The sequence below is a fragment of the Arachis hypogaea genome, chromosome 10 (assembly GCF_003086295.3).
Source record: "Arachis hypogaea cultivar Tifrunner chromosome 10, arahy.Tifrunner.gnm2.J5K5, whole genome shotgun sequence".
NCBI lineage: Eukaryota > Viridiplantae > Streptophyta > Magnoliopsida > Fabales > Fabaceae > Arachis > Arachis hypogaea.
This window is the reverse complement of record NC_092045.1, coordinates 113228858-113245188: the sequence shown is the minus strand read 5'-3', so window position 1 is coordinate 113245188 and position 16331 is coordinate 113228858. Positions and strand designations below refer to the sequence as shown.

The 16331-nt window shown below is 33.2% G+C and overlaps 1 protein-coding gene across 1 annotated transcript; it reads left to right on the top strand.

The window, feature by feature from the left end:
• The first annotated feature begins 8149 nt into the window (after positions 1-8149).
• LOC112716733 (uncharacterized) lies at positions 8150-11801 on the top strand. Its single transcript, XM_025768714.3, has 7 exons — positions 8150-8569; positions 8671-8840; positions 9946-10022; positions 10106-10171; positions 10300-10374; positions 10520-10594; positions 10983-11801. Exons 1-7 carry the CDS (start codon positions 8418-8420, stop codon positions 11415-11417), a joined length of 1050 nt encoding a protein of 349 aa, XP_025624499.1. The 5' UTR covers positions 8150-8417; the 3' UTR covers positions 11418-11801.
• Positions 11802-16331: the final 4530 nt, after the last annotated feature.

The window sequence follows — 16331 nt, the reverse complement described above, 5'->3', positions numbered from 1 at the left end:
TTTATATAAATTTAATTTTAATATGCTTATCTCATAAAAAATTTTACATAACTTTAAAATGAAATTTATGTATCTAACTAATTTTTAAATAATAAATTTAAAAATGAGTTATTTTTAACGATATAAAAATACACAATTAAATATTTAAAGTGTACTTTTACCCGAGAAAACTAGATTTTAATTATATTAAATTAACCTAACCAGAAATTGAGGACGATCATTAAGGTTGCATTTAAATTAGTGTCAAATTAACATGCTTGTTTAACAAGTTGTTTATTTAATTTGACAAAATTGTTAACTTGGACGGTTTTAAGCACATTCAGCAACTCCATTCAAGCTTCGTCAATAGCCTAGTTTAATTTTTCAAGCTTTATCAACCATACTATTAGCAGCTAAGTCAGTAACCTTGTTAATAGCACTGTTAGTAATTTCTACTTTTCTAAGAGTGTTCATAGATAGGATAAAATTATATTTGTCTTGGCTCGAATTTGAATTTAAATATTAATTGAGTCTATTTTAAAAAATTTTATTCAATTCTAAATCTAATAAAATTTTATTATTTTTAAGTCACATTAACATTGGATTGAAACCGAATAAAAATCTAATCTAGATAAAATTTATATCAAAATTACAATATTCACATAAAAGATATTTAACAAGTAATAATTAAAAGATAAAATTAAAATATAATCACCACTAATTCTAAAACAAGTCAATTAGACATTAATTCTTTAAAAGACTATGAAAACAAAACTAATAACCAACATAACATTAACTTAGTAATAATTTAAGAATTAGGAATTTAATTTTTATGTATAAAGTAATTTTATGTGTACATTCAATTATATAATACTATACAATAAAAATAAACATTATTCATATTGACTGCGTAAATAATAATTTAAAAAAACGGATATGATTATACGACAGTATAAAATATTTTACAATGCCATGTATCAAAATAAATAAATTTTTGAAACTTGAAATAATTAATAGCAACAAAATATTTCAATCACAAATAACTATGACGTTAAATTTCATAAAATTACAGGTATTATTCATCAATTGATTCATAATTTGGTGTTAAAGTTGTCAACTTACTCTTTCTAGGATTGATGTGTTAGTCATATTTGCAAAACATATAAAAAGTAGTCTCTTTTTAATATAAAATATTATTACATGAATTGATTAACAAAAAATTAATAAATACATCAAAATATATATATATATATATATATATATATATATATATATATATATATATATATATATATATATATATATATTTGGGTCAATCACACTTAGCCAAATAACTTGAATATTAGGTCTAATCTGATTGAATGATTTAATTGGACTAAATTTTTAGACTTCGAATCTAACTTAAATCACGATGAAATTGAATCAAATTTAATCTAAATCAATTGGACTCGACATACTATTTGAAATAGTCAAAGCCATAAATATTTTTAGTGATAAAATTATGAAAGAATAAAAACTAAAATAAAGCATTGTTCAATTAAATATATATAGAGCATTGTTTTATGAAAGATAAAAGTAAATAAAAATAAGATAAAGAAAAGATAAGATAATAAAGACTAAATATATAATTAAATTTATGTTGTTGTGCTGAATTTATGGGACATGAGACTTCTTTATTGTTGTCATAGGCTAAGTTGTTGCACCGTTCCCAAGCCGAGAATAAAGAATAAAGAAGTATTGCGACTCACAAATTCAACACAACAGAATACATAAATTTAATTACAATTTTAGTCTTTATTATCTTATCTTATCTTTTCTTTACTTTATCTTTAGTTGTTCTTATCTTTCATAAGATAATACTTTATATATATTTAGTTTTACCCTTATAATTTACAATTCAATTTAATCAATTAACAATCAATAAAAATTTCTTCATCTTTTCTATTCTTTCACAATTTTATCATAACCAATAAATAATAAGCAATAAACAATAAGATGACGAGCCACAAAGACATCAAGGAGACCTGTTGATCTTGAGCGGATTCCTGTTGAAGAAGTGTTCCGAGAATTGAACTGTACCAAGAATGGACTCACCAATGAGAAAGGCCAAAAGAGATTGGAAGAAAAGAAGGAGAGCAAGGTGCTCAAGTTCTTGGGCTTCATGTGGAACCCTCTTTCATGGGTGATGGAACTAGCTGCCATCATGGCCATTGCATTAGCAATTGGAGAGAATGAGCCACCGGATTCGCAAGATTTTCTGGGTATAGTAGTGCTGTTAATCATAAACTCCACCATCAGTTTTATACGAGAAAGAGGAAGCAGCGCGTAATTTAAAAAGTTGTTATAACAATTTAGTTAGATTTAGTTAAATATTTTGTTTGGATGTAGAGTTTTTTTTTTCTCTTTACAAAAGATTTAAGATGTAAATCTTTCGTATCTAAAAAATGATATATTAAAGGAGCTTTTTTTTCTTAAAAAAATAAGAAATAAAGACTAAAATTGTAATTGAATTTATGTATTCTGTTTGATTGAATTTCTGGGCCACAAGACTTTTTTATTATTGTCATGGACTAAGGAGGAATAGTAGTTTAATAAAATAAAGACTAAAATTATAATTGAATTTATGTATTCAATTGGACTGAATTTGTGGGTCATGAAATTTATTTATTGTTGTCATGAAATAAGATGAAAGAGTAGTTTAATACTTAGTAGCTCCCTCCAATTTCAAAAGGTGGACAACAATGGAAAGAAAAAAACTGGGTCTCACAGTAACTTAGTAATTGTGAGAGATGAGCAAAAGGATTTTATGAAAAAGTTGCTATGTGAATATTTAAAAATGCTATTTCTATATTAAAATTAGTTGTTAAAATCAGTGGCTAATATATTTTTGTATAAATACATGTGTGGTTTAATTTATTTTCAATGTGTATTTATATTTTAATATGTATTTTATACTGGTGACTAGGGTTAGAAGTGAGTCGAGTTGAGTCGAGCTAGACGAAGCTCAAATTCAACTCACGAAAATTAAGCTTGGCTCATGTTGACTCATTAACAATTGAACCTATTTCGTAAACTCAAATTCGACTCAACAAAAGCTCACGAACTGACTCAAATAATACGAATATAATCTATAATTCTATATCAATAAATTATAACTTATATATATTAAAAATATTTTTTTAAAAATTAATATATTAGCTATCTATCAATTATAAATTTTTTATTTATGTACTACATTAAAATTATATATAAAAAATAACTATAAAATTTTAAACAATTAAAAATATTAATATATATGTAAAATTATATATTATAATATTATATATATAATTGAGCTAACTCACGAGCTAATGAGCTGAACTTATCTAAACTCAAACTCGACTCATTTAATTTATAAGCTCAAATCCAAGTTCAAGTTCAGCTCACGAGTTCATCTTATCAAGCTATTAATGAGTCGAGTTTGAACAGATCTATGAGCTAACTTAACTCATTTTCTGTTTTATTAATGACTAATTTTGGTGAGTGATTTTGGTAGAGGTGAATATTTATCCCCAATTTTAAAGCATTGTTTTAAGAAAGCCCGAATAACTTCGTTTTTTGTTCACGTGGAGAAAGACAAATAGTCATTGTCCAATCTAACCGTCTTAGAGCGTAACATTAATAACCAACTTGGCATGTTAACCGTTAACTTGATAGTTAAGTATTTTTTTAAAATGACAAAAAAATTTGTATTGTCTTAAAAAAAAATAAGATCAATACATGCCATATATATATATATATATATATATATATATATATATATATATATATATACGGGCAATTTACTATTTACTATAATAAATAATGTAAGATTTATTATTACCATAATGCATAAAATGAAAAATAGATATCAAAATGTATTTTTTTCATAATCTATGTAAATTGCGACAGGAGTCCTGCGGTTTATGAATACATGTAATTCGCTATAGGGGTGTCGCAGATTACGTGCCAGGGGAAATAAGCATGGTTTACGTGTGAATGACTATTGTGCATAAACCGCGACAAGAGTCTAGCGGTTTATGTGTTAGTATAAATACGCTTTAGGAGTCTCGCGAATTACATTTGTGGTGGTTGTAAAGTTTTTTAGAAAGAAAGAGAGGTTTTCTAGAGAGAGGAAAAGAGAGAAAAGTGTAGGGGTGATTGATTTGAGATCGGAGTCGGGACTATGGCGGAGGCATGCAGTCTTTACAGGCTCAACGGCGGTGGTTGCCCTTTGTGGCGAGGCTTGATGATATGGGCAGTTATAGCTGGGGGTTGGCAGCGTTGGCCTGGCTATATCGTTGCATGTGTCGGGTGGCCAACAGAAACGTGACAAACTTGGCAGGCCCACTGCATCTACTGCAATCATGGATTTTTTGGTGGTTTCCTAGCCTCAGGCCGCGAGGATTCGACACATATTCCTTCCCATTGGCTTCCAAGTATACATATCTGTGTAGTTAGAATTGAACTGTAACTTTTTTTATTATGGTTCTACCTGTTAATATTGTATAACATTGTATTCGTTCAGGTGGGCCACCTACTTGCCGATATCCGACCGCAAGGAGGAGAGAGTCGTCCAGTGTCGCCTAGCATTGGACCGCTTAGGTGATCGAGATGTAAGTTTATTCATTTTGTTTCAATTTTTATCTAGTAATTAACTATATATTTGTTAGTTAATGGACTAATAAATGTATTTTGTCAACGTCTGTAGATTGTTTGGGAGCCTTATGCTTCGCTCGACATGATGGCTGTTGTTTATTCAGAGATTCTCACAGAGGAGCACAGTCGGTTATGGCGTGCATGTACTTGCTTGATATACTTCACCGTCATTGAGTGGCACCAGGTGGATAGGGTGCTGCCACAGCTGGGTGGCGTCCAGCACGAGCCTGAGCCAGCCTCGAATATAGACTGGCTCCATGCCAAGGATGGGAGGGGTGGGGACAGATGGTTCCCGAGCTACTATCAGGTATGACACCTTAGTTGGCAGAACAGGGTTGATGCTGTCCTGAGTATCCCCCAGGTGCTTGATCCTGGGCCGTCCGCAGACTTTCTGCGATGGTGGTACAGAGTGGCCCATAGGTTTCTGTCGCCTGATTCCTTGATTGCCGATCCTAGAGTTGAGGAGATCAGTCAGGATGTTGTTCAGAGAAGGTTGTCACATGCACCTTCTAGAGTTTCGATGCCGGACGTGCCTGATGACAGGCGCATCAAGCAGCGACGACGCATTGGTACCCGGGCTACAGACCGGGAGTGGCGATGGCTGGATGACATGATTCAGGATGACAGATCTGGTGGCGACGGAGTTGGACATGCCGATCACTGTGTTCGGCGTGGCCGTCCTCAGCGTCGGGGTGGTTCATCAGGGGTTGCATCTGGTGGTCCTGGTGATAGACCCACTGAACAGGCAGGGGGCGGAGACCCAGGAGGTTCCTCTTACACATGTTTCGAGCTCCCAGGAGATGCGACCCTGTACCACATCGATCGGCCCGTCTCACTCTGGCTGGCCTCTGGCGCTACTATGCTGGAGGTTCGACGGGCATGCCCACGCCATATGCAGATGGAGGCGTCCCTCCCATGCCCAACCAACAGTCATACAGGCTGGCAACAGGCTCATTTAGGTCTACATGAAACTGGAGCTGGAACCCATGAGGGTCAGACATCTGCGGCTGGTACCGCTGCATACTCTCCATATCTGGACGGTACTCCTGCGTAACGTCCATCTGGGGCTGGGTCTCCGGCATCTGATTCTGTGGGGTCTGCTGCTGAAAATGCGGAGAGTCGTCATCCCGGATGAGATCTACAAAGTCGGAATAGAACTGTGAACTCCCAACTTCGTGGTCCATATCCATCGTGAGGACAGGCAGGAGCCGTAGCTTACTATTTTATGTTTTCATTGACGTAAACTGTGTATGTCAGATTTATCATGTACTTTTGTATTATATGTGTTTGTACTTAGTTTATTTCCATGGAATTAGGTGTGTGTTATGTATGTTTTTGTTAACCATAGACTTACTTTGTTTTATGTTTATACAAACTGCTCACTAACGCATAAACCGCTAGACTCTTGTCGCGGTTTATGCTTATTTTCTCTGGCACGTAATTCGCAACACTTCTATAGCGGATTACGTGTATTCGTAAACTGCGGAACTCCTGTCGCGATTTACATAGATTATGAAAAAAATGCATTTTGATATCCGTTTTCCATTTTATACATTCTGGTAAGAAAGGTTCCTACATTATTTATTATAGTAAATTGTCCTTTACAATAATTGTGGTCTCTATTTTAGTTAGAGAAAAAATAAATCTGATAAAAATAGTAAAATGATAATGTGAAAGTTTTATTATCATTGAATTAATCTATTAATTTTTTTAAAGAAATATTTTTATTCATAAAGAAGCCAAATAACACTTACAAATATAATAGATATCAGTTTTACATCGATAATAAGAAGATCAATATCTTATGTTCAATATCTTATGTATTAAATTATAATCTGATAGAAAGCATAATATTCGATTACTAAAATCTTAAAAAATAAAAATAGAAAAAAATTTGAGTCTTTTTTATTTTTAAATTTACACAGATGTACTGCAAGACAGTAAAATATATTTTCTTCTTCTCCACATAGATTTGAATATTTCCTAAATCTAAAAATTTTCTTCTAAATTTGAAAAGATATGTGGATTAAATCACCAGCAGCAACCATAAAAAGAACCAAAAGCATCACCATAAAAGAGAAAAAACACCACGGATGGATTATTAAAATCAGGAACACAAAGTTAAACTCAAGTCCGATAACAATCAACAATGAGAATCGTAGACAGAGAAAAAGAGAAATTAAAATAAACCTGAAACTAAAAAAAAATCAGAAATTGAAATCAGAAGAAAATACTAGAACCAGAAAAAAATAAGAGAAGAGAAAGTGAAAGAAAAGGAAAGGAACAAGTAAGAAAAAGGCTAGGGAGATGATTTTTCCGAATCTAACCAAACTAGAAGAAAAAAAAAGTGAAAATCAAGAGGAAAATTGGAAGAGGAGAAGAAGAATAAATGACCATTTGTACCCATAAAAGATAAAAATGCTAACATATGTACCCACACTAAATCGAAACTAAACTTGTACCCACGCAAGATGCCGTTCATGTGACAAAAGTACCCTGGAGGGTTGGAGTGCCACGTAGGGTGCTTTTGTCACACAGAAGATTTCTTACGTGGGTACAAATTTAGTGTCGATCTAGTGTGAGTACATATGTCAGTATTTTCAACTTTTATGGATACAAATGGTCATTTATTCGGAGAAGAATACCAAAGAGAGTAGGTGAGGTAAAAAAGAACAAAGAAAAGAGAGGAGACGTTTGGAGGTTGAGAAGAGGCCATCGCTGCCAAGGTTGAGCAGTGGTGACAGCCCTCAAAGCGAGAGTCTCTTAGGTATGGAAGAGAGAGGATGCTTAATGATTTCCTATGTATTAGAGATTGTTAGCAGAAAAGAAAATAATAAAATTATAGTTCTCCACTTAATAAAAATTACCAAGTTGATTAAGTCTTATTAAGTTATTGAGTAAAATAGTCAAATTCGTTCTTGAAAGATTACTTATTCTTTAAATTAGTTCTCGAAAGATTTTTCTCAGTCAAATTTATCCTTCAACAATTTTAAGTTAATCATGTTAGTCCTTCCTCCACTTTTTTGTTTACGCCATCAAAATTTGCTAATGTAACATGTTAAATGATACCATAACATACATTTAAAAATTTCAATTGACTATTAATATGATAAGTTCATAAAATTATATCAAATCAAAATTTAATTAAAGAAACCTTGAGACATTAGAATCATTCAATTTGAGATTGATTTGATCTAATTTTATAAATTTATCATATTAATCGTTAATTAAAACTAATATGTATGTGTTGTAATATCACTTAATATGTTATATTTGCAAATTTTAACATTCTTAACAACCAAAATGATAAAAAGACTAACCTGACTAACTAAAAATTTTAAAAAATAAATTAAATAAATTTTTTTTTTAAAAATAAATTTAAAAAATAATTTTTTTTAAAAAACTAATTTAACCATTTACTTAAGTTAATTTCTCTCCATAGTTCTCCACAATTCTCCCTGCTTTAAAAAACAAAAAAAGGTATATTGAAATTACTAAGTTGTCCCCAGATATATTTCCACAAAAAAAACCTAATCTCATTTTATCTGATTCTTTCTCGAGCTCAATTTCTCGTCTCAACTTTGCCTCACTCCCAATCTCAAATCTCACTTCCTCTCTTCTCTGCCATCACTGCAGTCACTCACTTTCCCTCTCTTCTATTCCATTGCTGCCTTCGTGGCTGCCCTCACCGCCTTGCTGCTTTCGCCATTACCATCCTCCCTCACTACCTTATTCCCGCTCTCTACTGAGTAGCATCATAGATGGATCGAGAATGGGGTTCCAAACCAGGGAGCGGCGGCGCCGCCTCCGCTCAGAACGAAGCCATCGACCGCCGCGAGCGTCTCCGGCGGCTTGCCCTCGAGACCATTGATCTCGCCAAGGATCCTTATTTCATGCGCAATCACCTCGGAAGGTAAACAAAAACCCTAGTTTCCCTAAAACCCTAGCTCTGAAAATATTCCTCTGTTGCGAGCGATTCTCAATAAATTGAATTGCTTGTTTTTTTTTTCTCAGCTACGAATGCAAGCTTTGCTTGACTTTGCACAACAATGAAGGGAACTACTTGGCCCATACGCAGGGGAAACGACATCAAACGAATTTGGCGAAGCGTGCTGCTCGTGAAGCTAAAGATGCTCCAGCTCAACCTCAACCTCACAAGCGCAAAGTTTCCGTTCGCAAAACAGGTTTTTATTTTTTTATTTTAATTTTTTTTTGTAATTCTAATTCTCAATCAAAATAGTATATCACTAGTTTAGTCATAGATATCAATCTATCAATCAGATTAGTGTCTGTGTTAGTAAATTAAGTACTGATTGAGTTGAGAGCATACGAGGACACAATGTTAAGGACTACCCTTTCTCTTGAAAAGAAGAACATAATAGCTAAAGTGAAATATCTGGCATGAAAATGATACTAATACTAATTTGTAAGCGTCAGTGACAATTGTGATTTATTTATCTTGAATTTCATGGTTCAACGTAAGGGTACATTCCATTCTGCATTGGTGGTTGTGGTTGTATGTAGCATATGAAAGTATCATTTCGTGTGATGGGATGTTAGACAAATAGATGTTTGGGGTAACAATATTTACAGGGACTATCAATAGTATTTATCTGTTTTGATGACTGAAGCTTAGGGATATCTGAATCTGGAGACGATTCTTTAACATTTCTGATCTCAGAGACCAGTCAATTTTCCCTCAGATATCTTCTAAAGTTTCAATTTTTCATTGACATCTACTTGGGTAGAACTTACTGGTCTTCTCTTGTAAGAGATAAAGAGTGGACTGCTAAAAAATCATTCTCCGCCCGTAGTTTTCAAATTGATTTTATAGGTCCAAACATTTTCTTTACATATTTTGATGTGGTTTATATGGATTATGAATGCTAATTCGGCGTACCTAGTGAACGGGGATAACTTCACAACTTGGGGTTTTCTTTATAGCTATGTTGTGCTTGATCAGAATATGAGATTAGTATCCATGCCTATTTGTGGGACTTCAACTTATTATTTTCTTCATGATATGTTATGGAATTATGGGACATATTAGAAAACAACACAAATGTAGCTCTCCATAATTGTGTGATTATAATGATGAATGAAATGATGTTATTCCATTTGAACTGATTTGTGTCTTGCGTACTATGAGAGTGGTTTTATACAGAGTGAGATGCAAGATGCTGTCAATATTACTTTATGGTTGATTTTTTTTAAATCTTTTTATTTTATAAAAGAAGAAACCCTATTTAACATAAGAATATAATGCGGAAATATTTTATATTTTGGCAGTCAAGATTGGTCGACCTGGATATCGGGTGACAAAGCAATATGATCCAGAGACAAAGCAACGATCTCTGCTTTTCCAGGTATTTTTTAGGTTATCTTCACTTCTTCAGTCTCCCTTCTGCCTCGTAACTTTCTTAATTGATTATTTTTCCAATTTATACAGATTGAATATCCTGAGATTGAAGACCTAACAAAGCCAAGGCACCGATTTATGTCTTCTTATGAGCAGGTGGGACTGTGTCATTTTATTGGCTTATCACTATCTTTCTGTGTTAGGTTGCATTCTTTTTGTCCTCAATGAAAGCATGGTCTAAAATAAATTACTTTTTCCCCCTCTCTGATCACATTTTTTCACAGAGGGTGCAACCATTTGATAAAAGATATCAATATCTTTTGTTTGCGGCTGAACCATATGAAATCATTGCTTTCAAGGTAAATCACTACTCTTGTTTATCCTTTTTGTCTTTTTTATATTTTATCTAAGGAAAAAGAATTATAGTGAATTTTTATTGGGCCTTAGTCCATTTGTGCTGAGTTGAGAAAATTCTTTCTTTTGTTGATTAATCTGTATTTACAGGTCCCTAGCACGGAGATTGATAAGTCTACACCAAAATTTTTCTCACACTGGGACCCAGATTCAAAGATGTTCACGGTATACTTTCCTCCTGTTTCCCATATTTTTTTTATGAAAGTACATATTTTGCGTGGAATTGGGGAATAATTTGATATTTTTCCCTAGGGAACTGGGAAAGTGATCTAAGAGCATTGAATTAATTATATCTTTCTGAACCCCTTTTTTTGGACGAAAAATTAGAAGCAGAACCTATAGTATGTTAAGCCAAGGAAATAATATGCACTGATCCTGAGATCTTTAACACATTTAATATTGGAAAAATGGCATGGCTCTACAGCCACATGGCCTTGAATCTGGTTGTTTAATTTCTTTCTGGCTATTGCTTGTTCTTTTTGTTCATATGGTGTGCTCAATGATATTCGATTTGTCACCTGTCATTGATGATGAAATTGATATTTTTATGCAGCTACAATTGTATTTTAAATCCAAGCCACCAGAGGCAAACAAACCACAGCCCCCATCTACAGCCAATGGTACAGCAGCACCTGGTGTTCCACCAAGGCCCATGCCCCCGCCACCTCAAGCTCCACCACCACCTCCTCCTCCTCCACAAGGGCTACCTCCTGGTGCACCTATTGGAAATCCTCCTAGAGCCCCTCCACCACCAATGCCAGGATCATTGCCACCCCCTCCTCCTATGGCAAATGGTCCCAGACCTGCACCTCCTGGTGGAATGCCATCTATCCCGCCCCCTCCCCCAGTTGGCAGTGGCACATCAGGAGGTTTCAACATGGGTTCTAGACCGCCGTCAATGCCACCTCCACCTCAAGGTTTCCCATCCCAACAAATGCAGAATCAGGGTGTCCGGATGCCTCCACCTCCCCCTAACATGGGACAGTAGATCAAGCCTAGAGGCAGTATGCTGATCATTTGAATTGTTCAACAATTTGTTCGATGACCATAAATGTTGATATTGGAGTCAGTCTTAGTAGCTGGACTCCAAATTAACGAGGCATTGTTCATTGTCTATTTGAGTTTACAAATCTAGATGTCATTGTACTAAGCCATATGGTGGTTGGTTTTGTGCCTGGTTGGTATTGGCCATATAATGTACCGCTAACATAGATTCCTAAATCGCTTATGGTCGGAATTTTTTATCGGTTTGAATTGCACTAGTAGTATTGGCCATGCTTTTGATGGTATCACCTTTCATGTAATTTTGTAAAACGAGAACATTTAAATTACCTGTAAGTAATATATCTTGAATGGAAGGCGATAGTTAGCATTTCGTGTGACTATGTATTGATATTCGCCATTCATAAGTAATGAATCTTATAATGGAAGGTGATAGATGGAATGTTGCATGGTTTTATCATGTCAATGTGTTACATGTGTTAATTGGCAAGTCTTTTGGGACAAATTAGTACCTATGCTGTTCTAACCATGTAGCTTTTACAAATGCGCATCCGTTAGCGTCTACTACCAGTATCCTATGGGAGTGTAGAAACAAGTTGAATACGTTGTGGATGAAGATGGTGATCACGAAGCTGCATGGGCTTCACCACCTTCTCAATTTTTCTTTTCTAAGCAACAATGATTTTTTTTTATTTTAGTTTTTTTTTTTTTTAAGAAATAAAGAGAAGTTTAAAGAAAAAGATAGTTGTTTTTGTTTATTGGCTTAAAAAATGATTATTCTTAATCTTTTCCCATTTTTTATTTTAAAAACTAATTTAGATTCCTTTATATACAGCAAGTTGCTGTGTTGCACTTATGTTGCCTGAGATTAGGTTACTATGTATAACGTTTTTCAATTTATTTATAAAAATATACACTATTTTTTTTAATATTTATAAACAATATTATGTTGATTTATGCGATTGTACAAACTAAATAACATCAACCAATATTTAGTATCAGTATGAGAAAGCCAAAGAGGATTGACAATATAGGTTTGGAAGTTGAAACACAAATGTAATTATCTTTATACACGTAATTAACATGAAGATATATCTCCTAATTTTGCAATGTCAAATTCACCTGAACTTATCAATATCTTAAAAAAACAAAAAGCATATAAGTATAAATTAATTAAAAAATGATAAATATATTCCATATATAAGGAGTATTAAAGACAATATTTCTTGGAGTCAATAAACGATAGTAAGAAATAATGCAGGTTTAAATAAAGGAAAAGTTTAGGGAGCCAGTAACTTTGTTAAATTCTGGCTAGTATGTAACCAGTAAAAAAAAGTGAACCATTGGATGAAAGCTCACACTAATCTCACACCATTAAAACTATCATTGACTGCTATTTGATGGCTGCAAATCACAAAAATTGTTGTCTCCTAACATTCCTCTTAAATAAATAATGGACGGATTCTAGAACCATTTTGAAATACAGTGCAATTCTTCTGGATCCCCTTTTGTTTCTTACTTTCTAGAACTAGTTTATTTATAACTGAGCTAACCCTAGCCGTGCCGATACCGTGGAAACAAAACATTACCCAGTCAACTTCCTCTACAATCTCTATCTAGAAAAAACGTCTAGTTCTTACAAAGGGAAGAGTAATTCTTACTCTGCGTGTATTAATTTATTATTATATCACAAAATAATTAAAAAAAGAGAGGAAAAAAATGACGTATCATAAACGTTGAACCACACAACCAACTATAAATGCTTCTCTGAGTGTTCCACTCCCAATTAACTAACATCCACAACTAGCTTCAAACAATTTTGAATTTTCACTGTGAATCCATTAGCCACTAACAAATTATGGAACGTTACCAGAATTTACTTGAAACTAGACCCGCATCTCACTCCAACTTCGAGTTCCCCAAAGCTGTTTCACCAACCGTTCCCAACGACGTCGTTTTTTGCGGCAAAGTCATAACTCGTCAAACCAGACCGGATTCGGAGCTGAGTAAACCAGAGACTTTGGCCAAGCAAAACTCCGGTCGGACCAACGGCTTTACCGCCCTGCTTAGATCACCGTCCTACATGGAAAGGCGGTGCCGGAAGAGCTGCAGCTCCAATAAGCGTTACAACGGGATGTTTGGAACGGTGAAGTTTCCGTTGCAAATGGATCTGAGTGACATTAAGATGAGGCAAGAACGGAATGAGCCCGCGCCATTGCCGAAGTTTCCGGCGGAGGAAGGCTGCAGCGACGGAGGAGAGAGTTGCTGGGAATTGGTCCGGCCACTTAGGCGTCGGGGAGCACTGATGAGCGGCTTAGCTAAGGCCTCATGTGGATGTTTTCCCATCTTTTAGGATCGTTTTTATTTATTTATTTATTTATTTGACCAATTTTTCATTTTAAATTTTTCTCCATATAATATATTAATATATACTTCGTAGTTATGTAAATTATACACAGTGATATTAATAAAAGTTAAATATAAAAGTCATCGGACTTTGGTTATCCAAAAAATTTGAGATTTTTGCGTCAAATTCTTAAGAATCAAGTGTAGAAATTGAATTCAAAATATCGACACAGTAAAACAGTAAGTGTTTAGTAACATTTAAATCAAAATAATATAACTTATATATAACGATTAATGATATTTTTTCAAGTGTATTTGTACAAAGACTAGTGTGAATTCATAGAGAGAATCGGGAGTTACATCTTGCGAATTTGCAACATCCATGATCAGGCTAATTGTTTTATATATTGACAAAGCTTTGGTGTAATGCTGGGTTATGGAACTTAGGAAAGTTTTACACGGTTGTAACAGCGGTTAGTAGACGGGATGAAATTGGATGGTTTGATTTTATGCAGGTGAAAGAGGACATAAATCGAACTATTTGATTTGTGATTGTTAAAGGTGTGTGTGCAAAAAAATCGGACTTACCAATAAGACAAAAATTTGATGGACAATGAAATCAGACTTATCAATTTTTAGGAGACTGATTTTTTTTGGCGGGCAATTCCATTAATCGGAATGTTCGATTTTAGGTTTCAAAAAAGTTGGAATCATAAAAAAGCGATCGGACGGTCCGATTTCAGTTTAATATATACCCAACCGAGAACTGAGCAAACCTACTTCATCTTCTTCTCACATTCTCCAAATCTCTTAAGCTCGCATCTCTCTTTCTCTTCTTCTTCTCTATTTTCATGCGACACGTATTTAAGAATTATTTATCGAAATATAAATTTTGTGGTGTGATTGCAGCAGAGCTCCCTGTTATAACGGATGGGGAATTCACCGTGGGAATGGAATTCGGTTCTAGGAAGGCAGTAATTAAGGCGATGAAAGATTATACCATCCGTAGAGGTGTAGATTATCGGGTGTTTGAGTCAGAACCGACGACATTCTATGCTAAATGTACCCAATACGGCGCAGGTTGTGATTGGCTGATCAGGGTTAGCAAAATGTCCAGGAAGTACTGTTGGGAGATAAGGAGGTACAATGGTAGTCACACCTGTACTAGGACCGTCGTTTTTCAAGATCATTCGAAGCTGAATTCCAACACAATTGCAGAAACAATAAAGCTGTTAGTAGAAGTTGACCCATCTATAAAAGTAAAATCAGTGATTGCAGAAATACAGTCGAAGTTTAACTACACCATAAATTATCGCAAAGTATGGTTGGCAAAACAGAAGGCAGTGAAGTCAATTTTTTGAGGTTGGGAAGCTTCATATGAAAAACGTGAGTCTCAGGACGTCATTTCTCGATCAGAGCATTTACCAATGCCAACTGATATTAGACAATTCCAATCTGAAAAACGTGATAAAAGCCATTTTTACATAAATATCCCTCCACAATTTGATTGTGCCGATCCAGCAGCATGTAGTGGTCATATTGCAACATTCGTGAACCCTACAAAACGTAGCCACTGACCACATTAAACAAATATAATCTTATTTAGTTAATAAATTAAATTTAACATAATCAAATTTTTATTATCACATAACCATAACCAGTAAAACATAATCATGTTAACTATATTATTAACTACTCAAAATTATTTTATCATAACAACTCTTATTCCTAATTTTCTATTTATATTTATATAGCAAAAGTAATAATAATAATAACAATAATAATAATAATAATAATAATTTTATTATCGTACCTAAATCTTAATAAAAATTATTACTACAACAAATTTATTACTAACAATTAATACTAATAATTAATGCCTTTAATATCCCACACGCATAATATAATCTTGATAAAAATTATTACTATATTAATAACAATTTATAATTAATTTGTTATATCACACGTATAATCTTAATAAAAATTATTACTGCAATAAATTTATTAATAACAATTAGTATTAATTATTTTGTTATCATACCTACACATTTTAATAAAAATTATTATTAGAATCTATTAATAACAATAATTAATTTATTATCATACATCCATAATCTTAATAAAAATTATTACTACACTAATCTCTAACATTATCACTATAATTTATTACTACTAATATTTATAATTATCATTATTATTTTAATTAAATTAAAATATTTAAAAATTATTACTATACTAATCTCTAATATTATCACCATAATAAATAATTAATCTCTAACATTATCACTATTATTTTAATTAAATCAAAATATTTAAAACTTATTACTACACTAAACTCTAACATTATCACTGTAATCAAATAATAATCTCTAATATTATTACTAATATTTTAATTAAATCAAAATATTTAAAAATATTACTTCACTAATCTCTAACATTATCATTATAATAAACTACTAATCTCTAACATTATCACTATTAGGGTAAAGTACTAAATTGTTTCCCTGTATTTGCACGTAATTCTGTTTTGGTCCTTAAGGTTTAAAGTGTCATA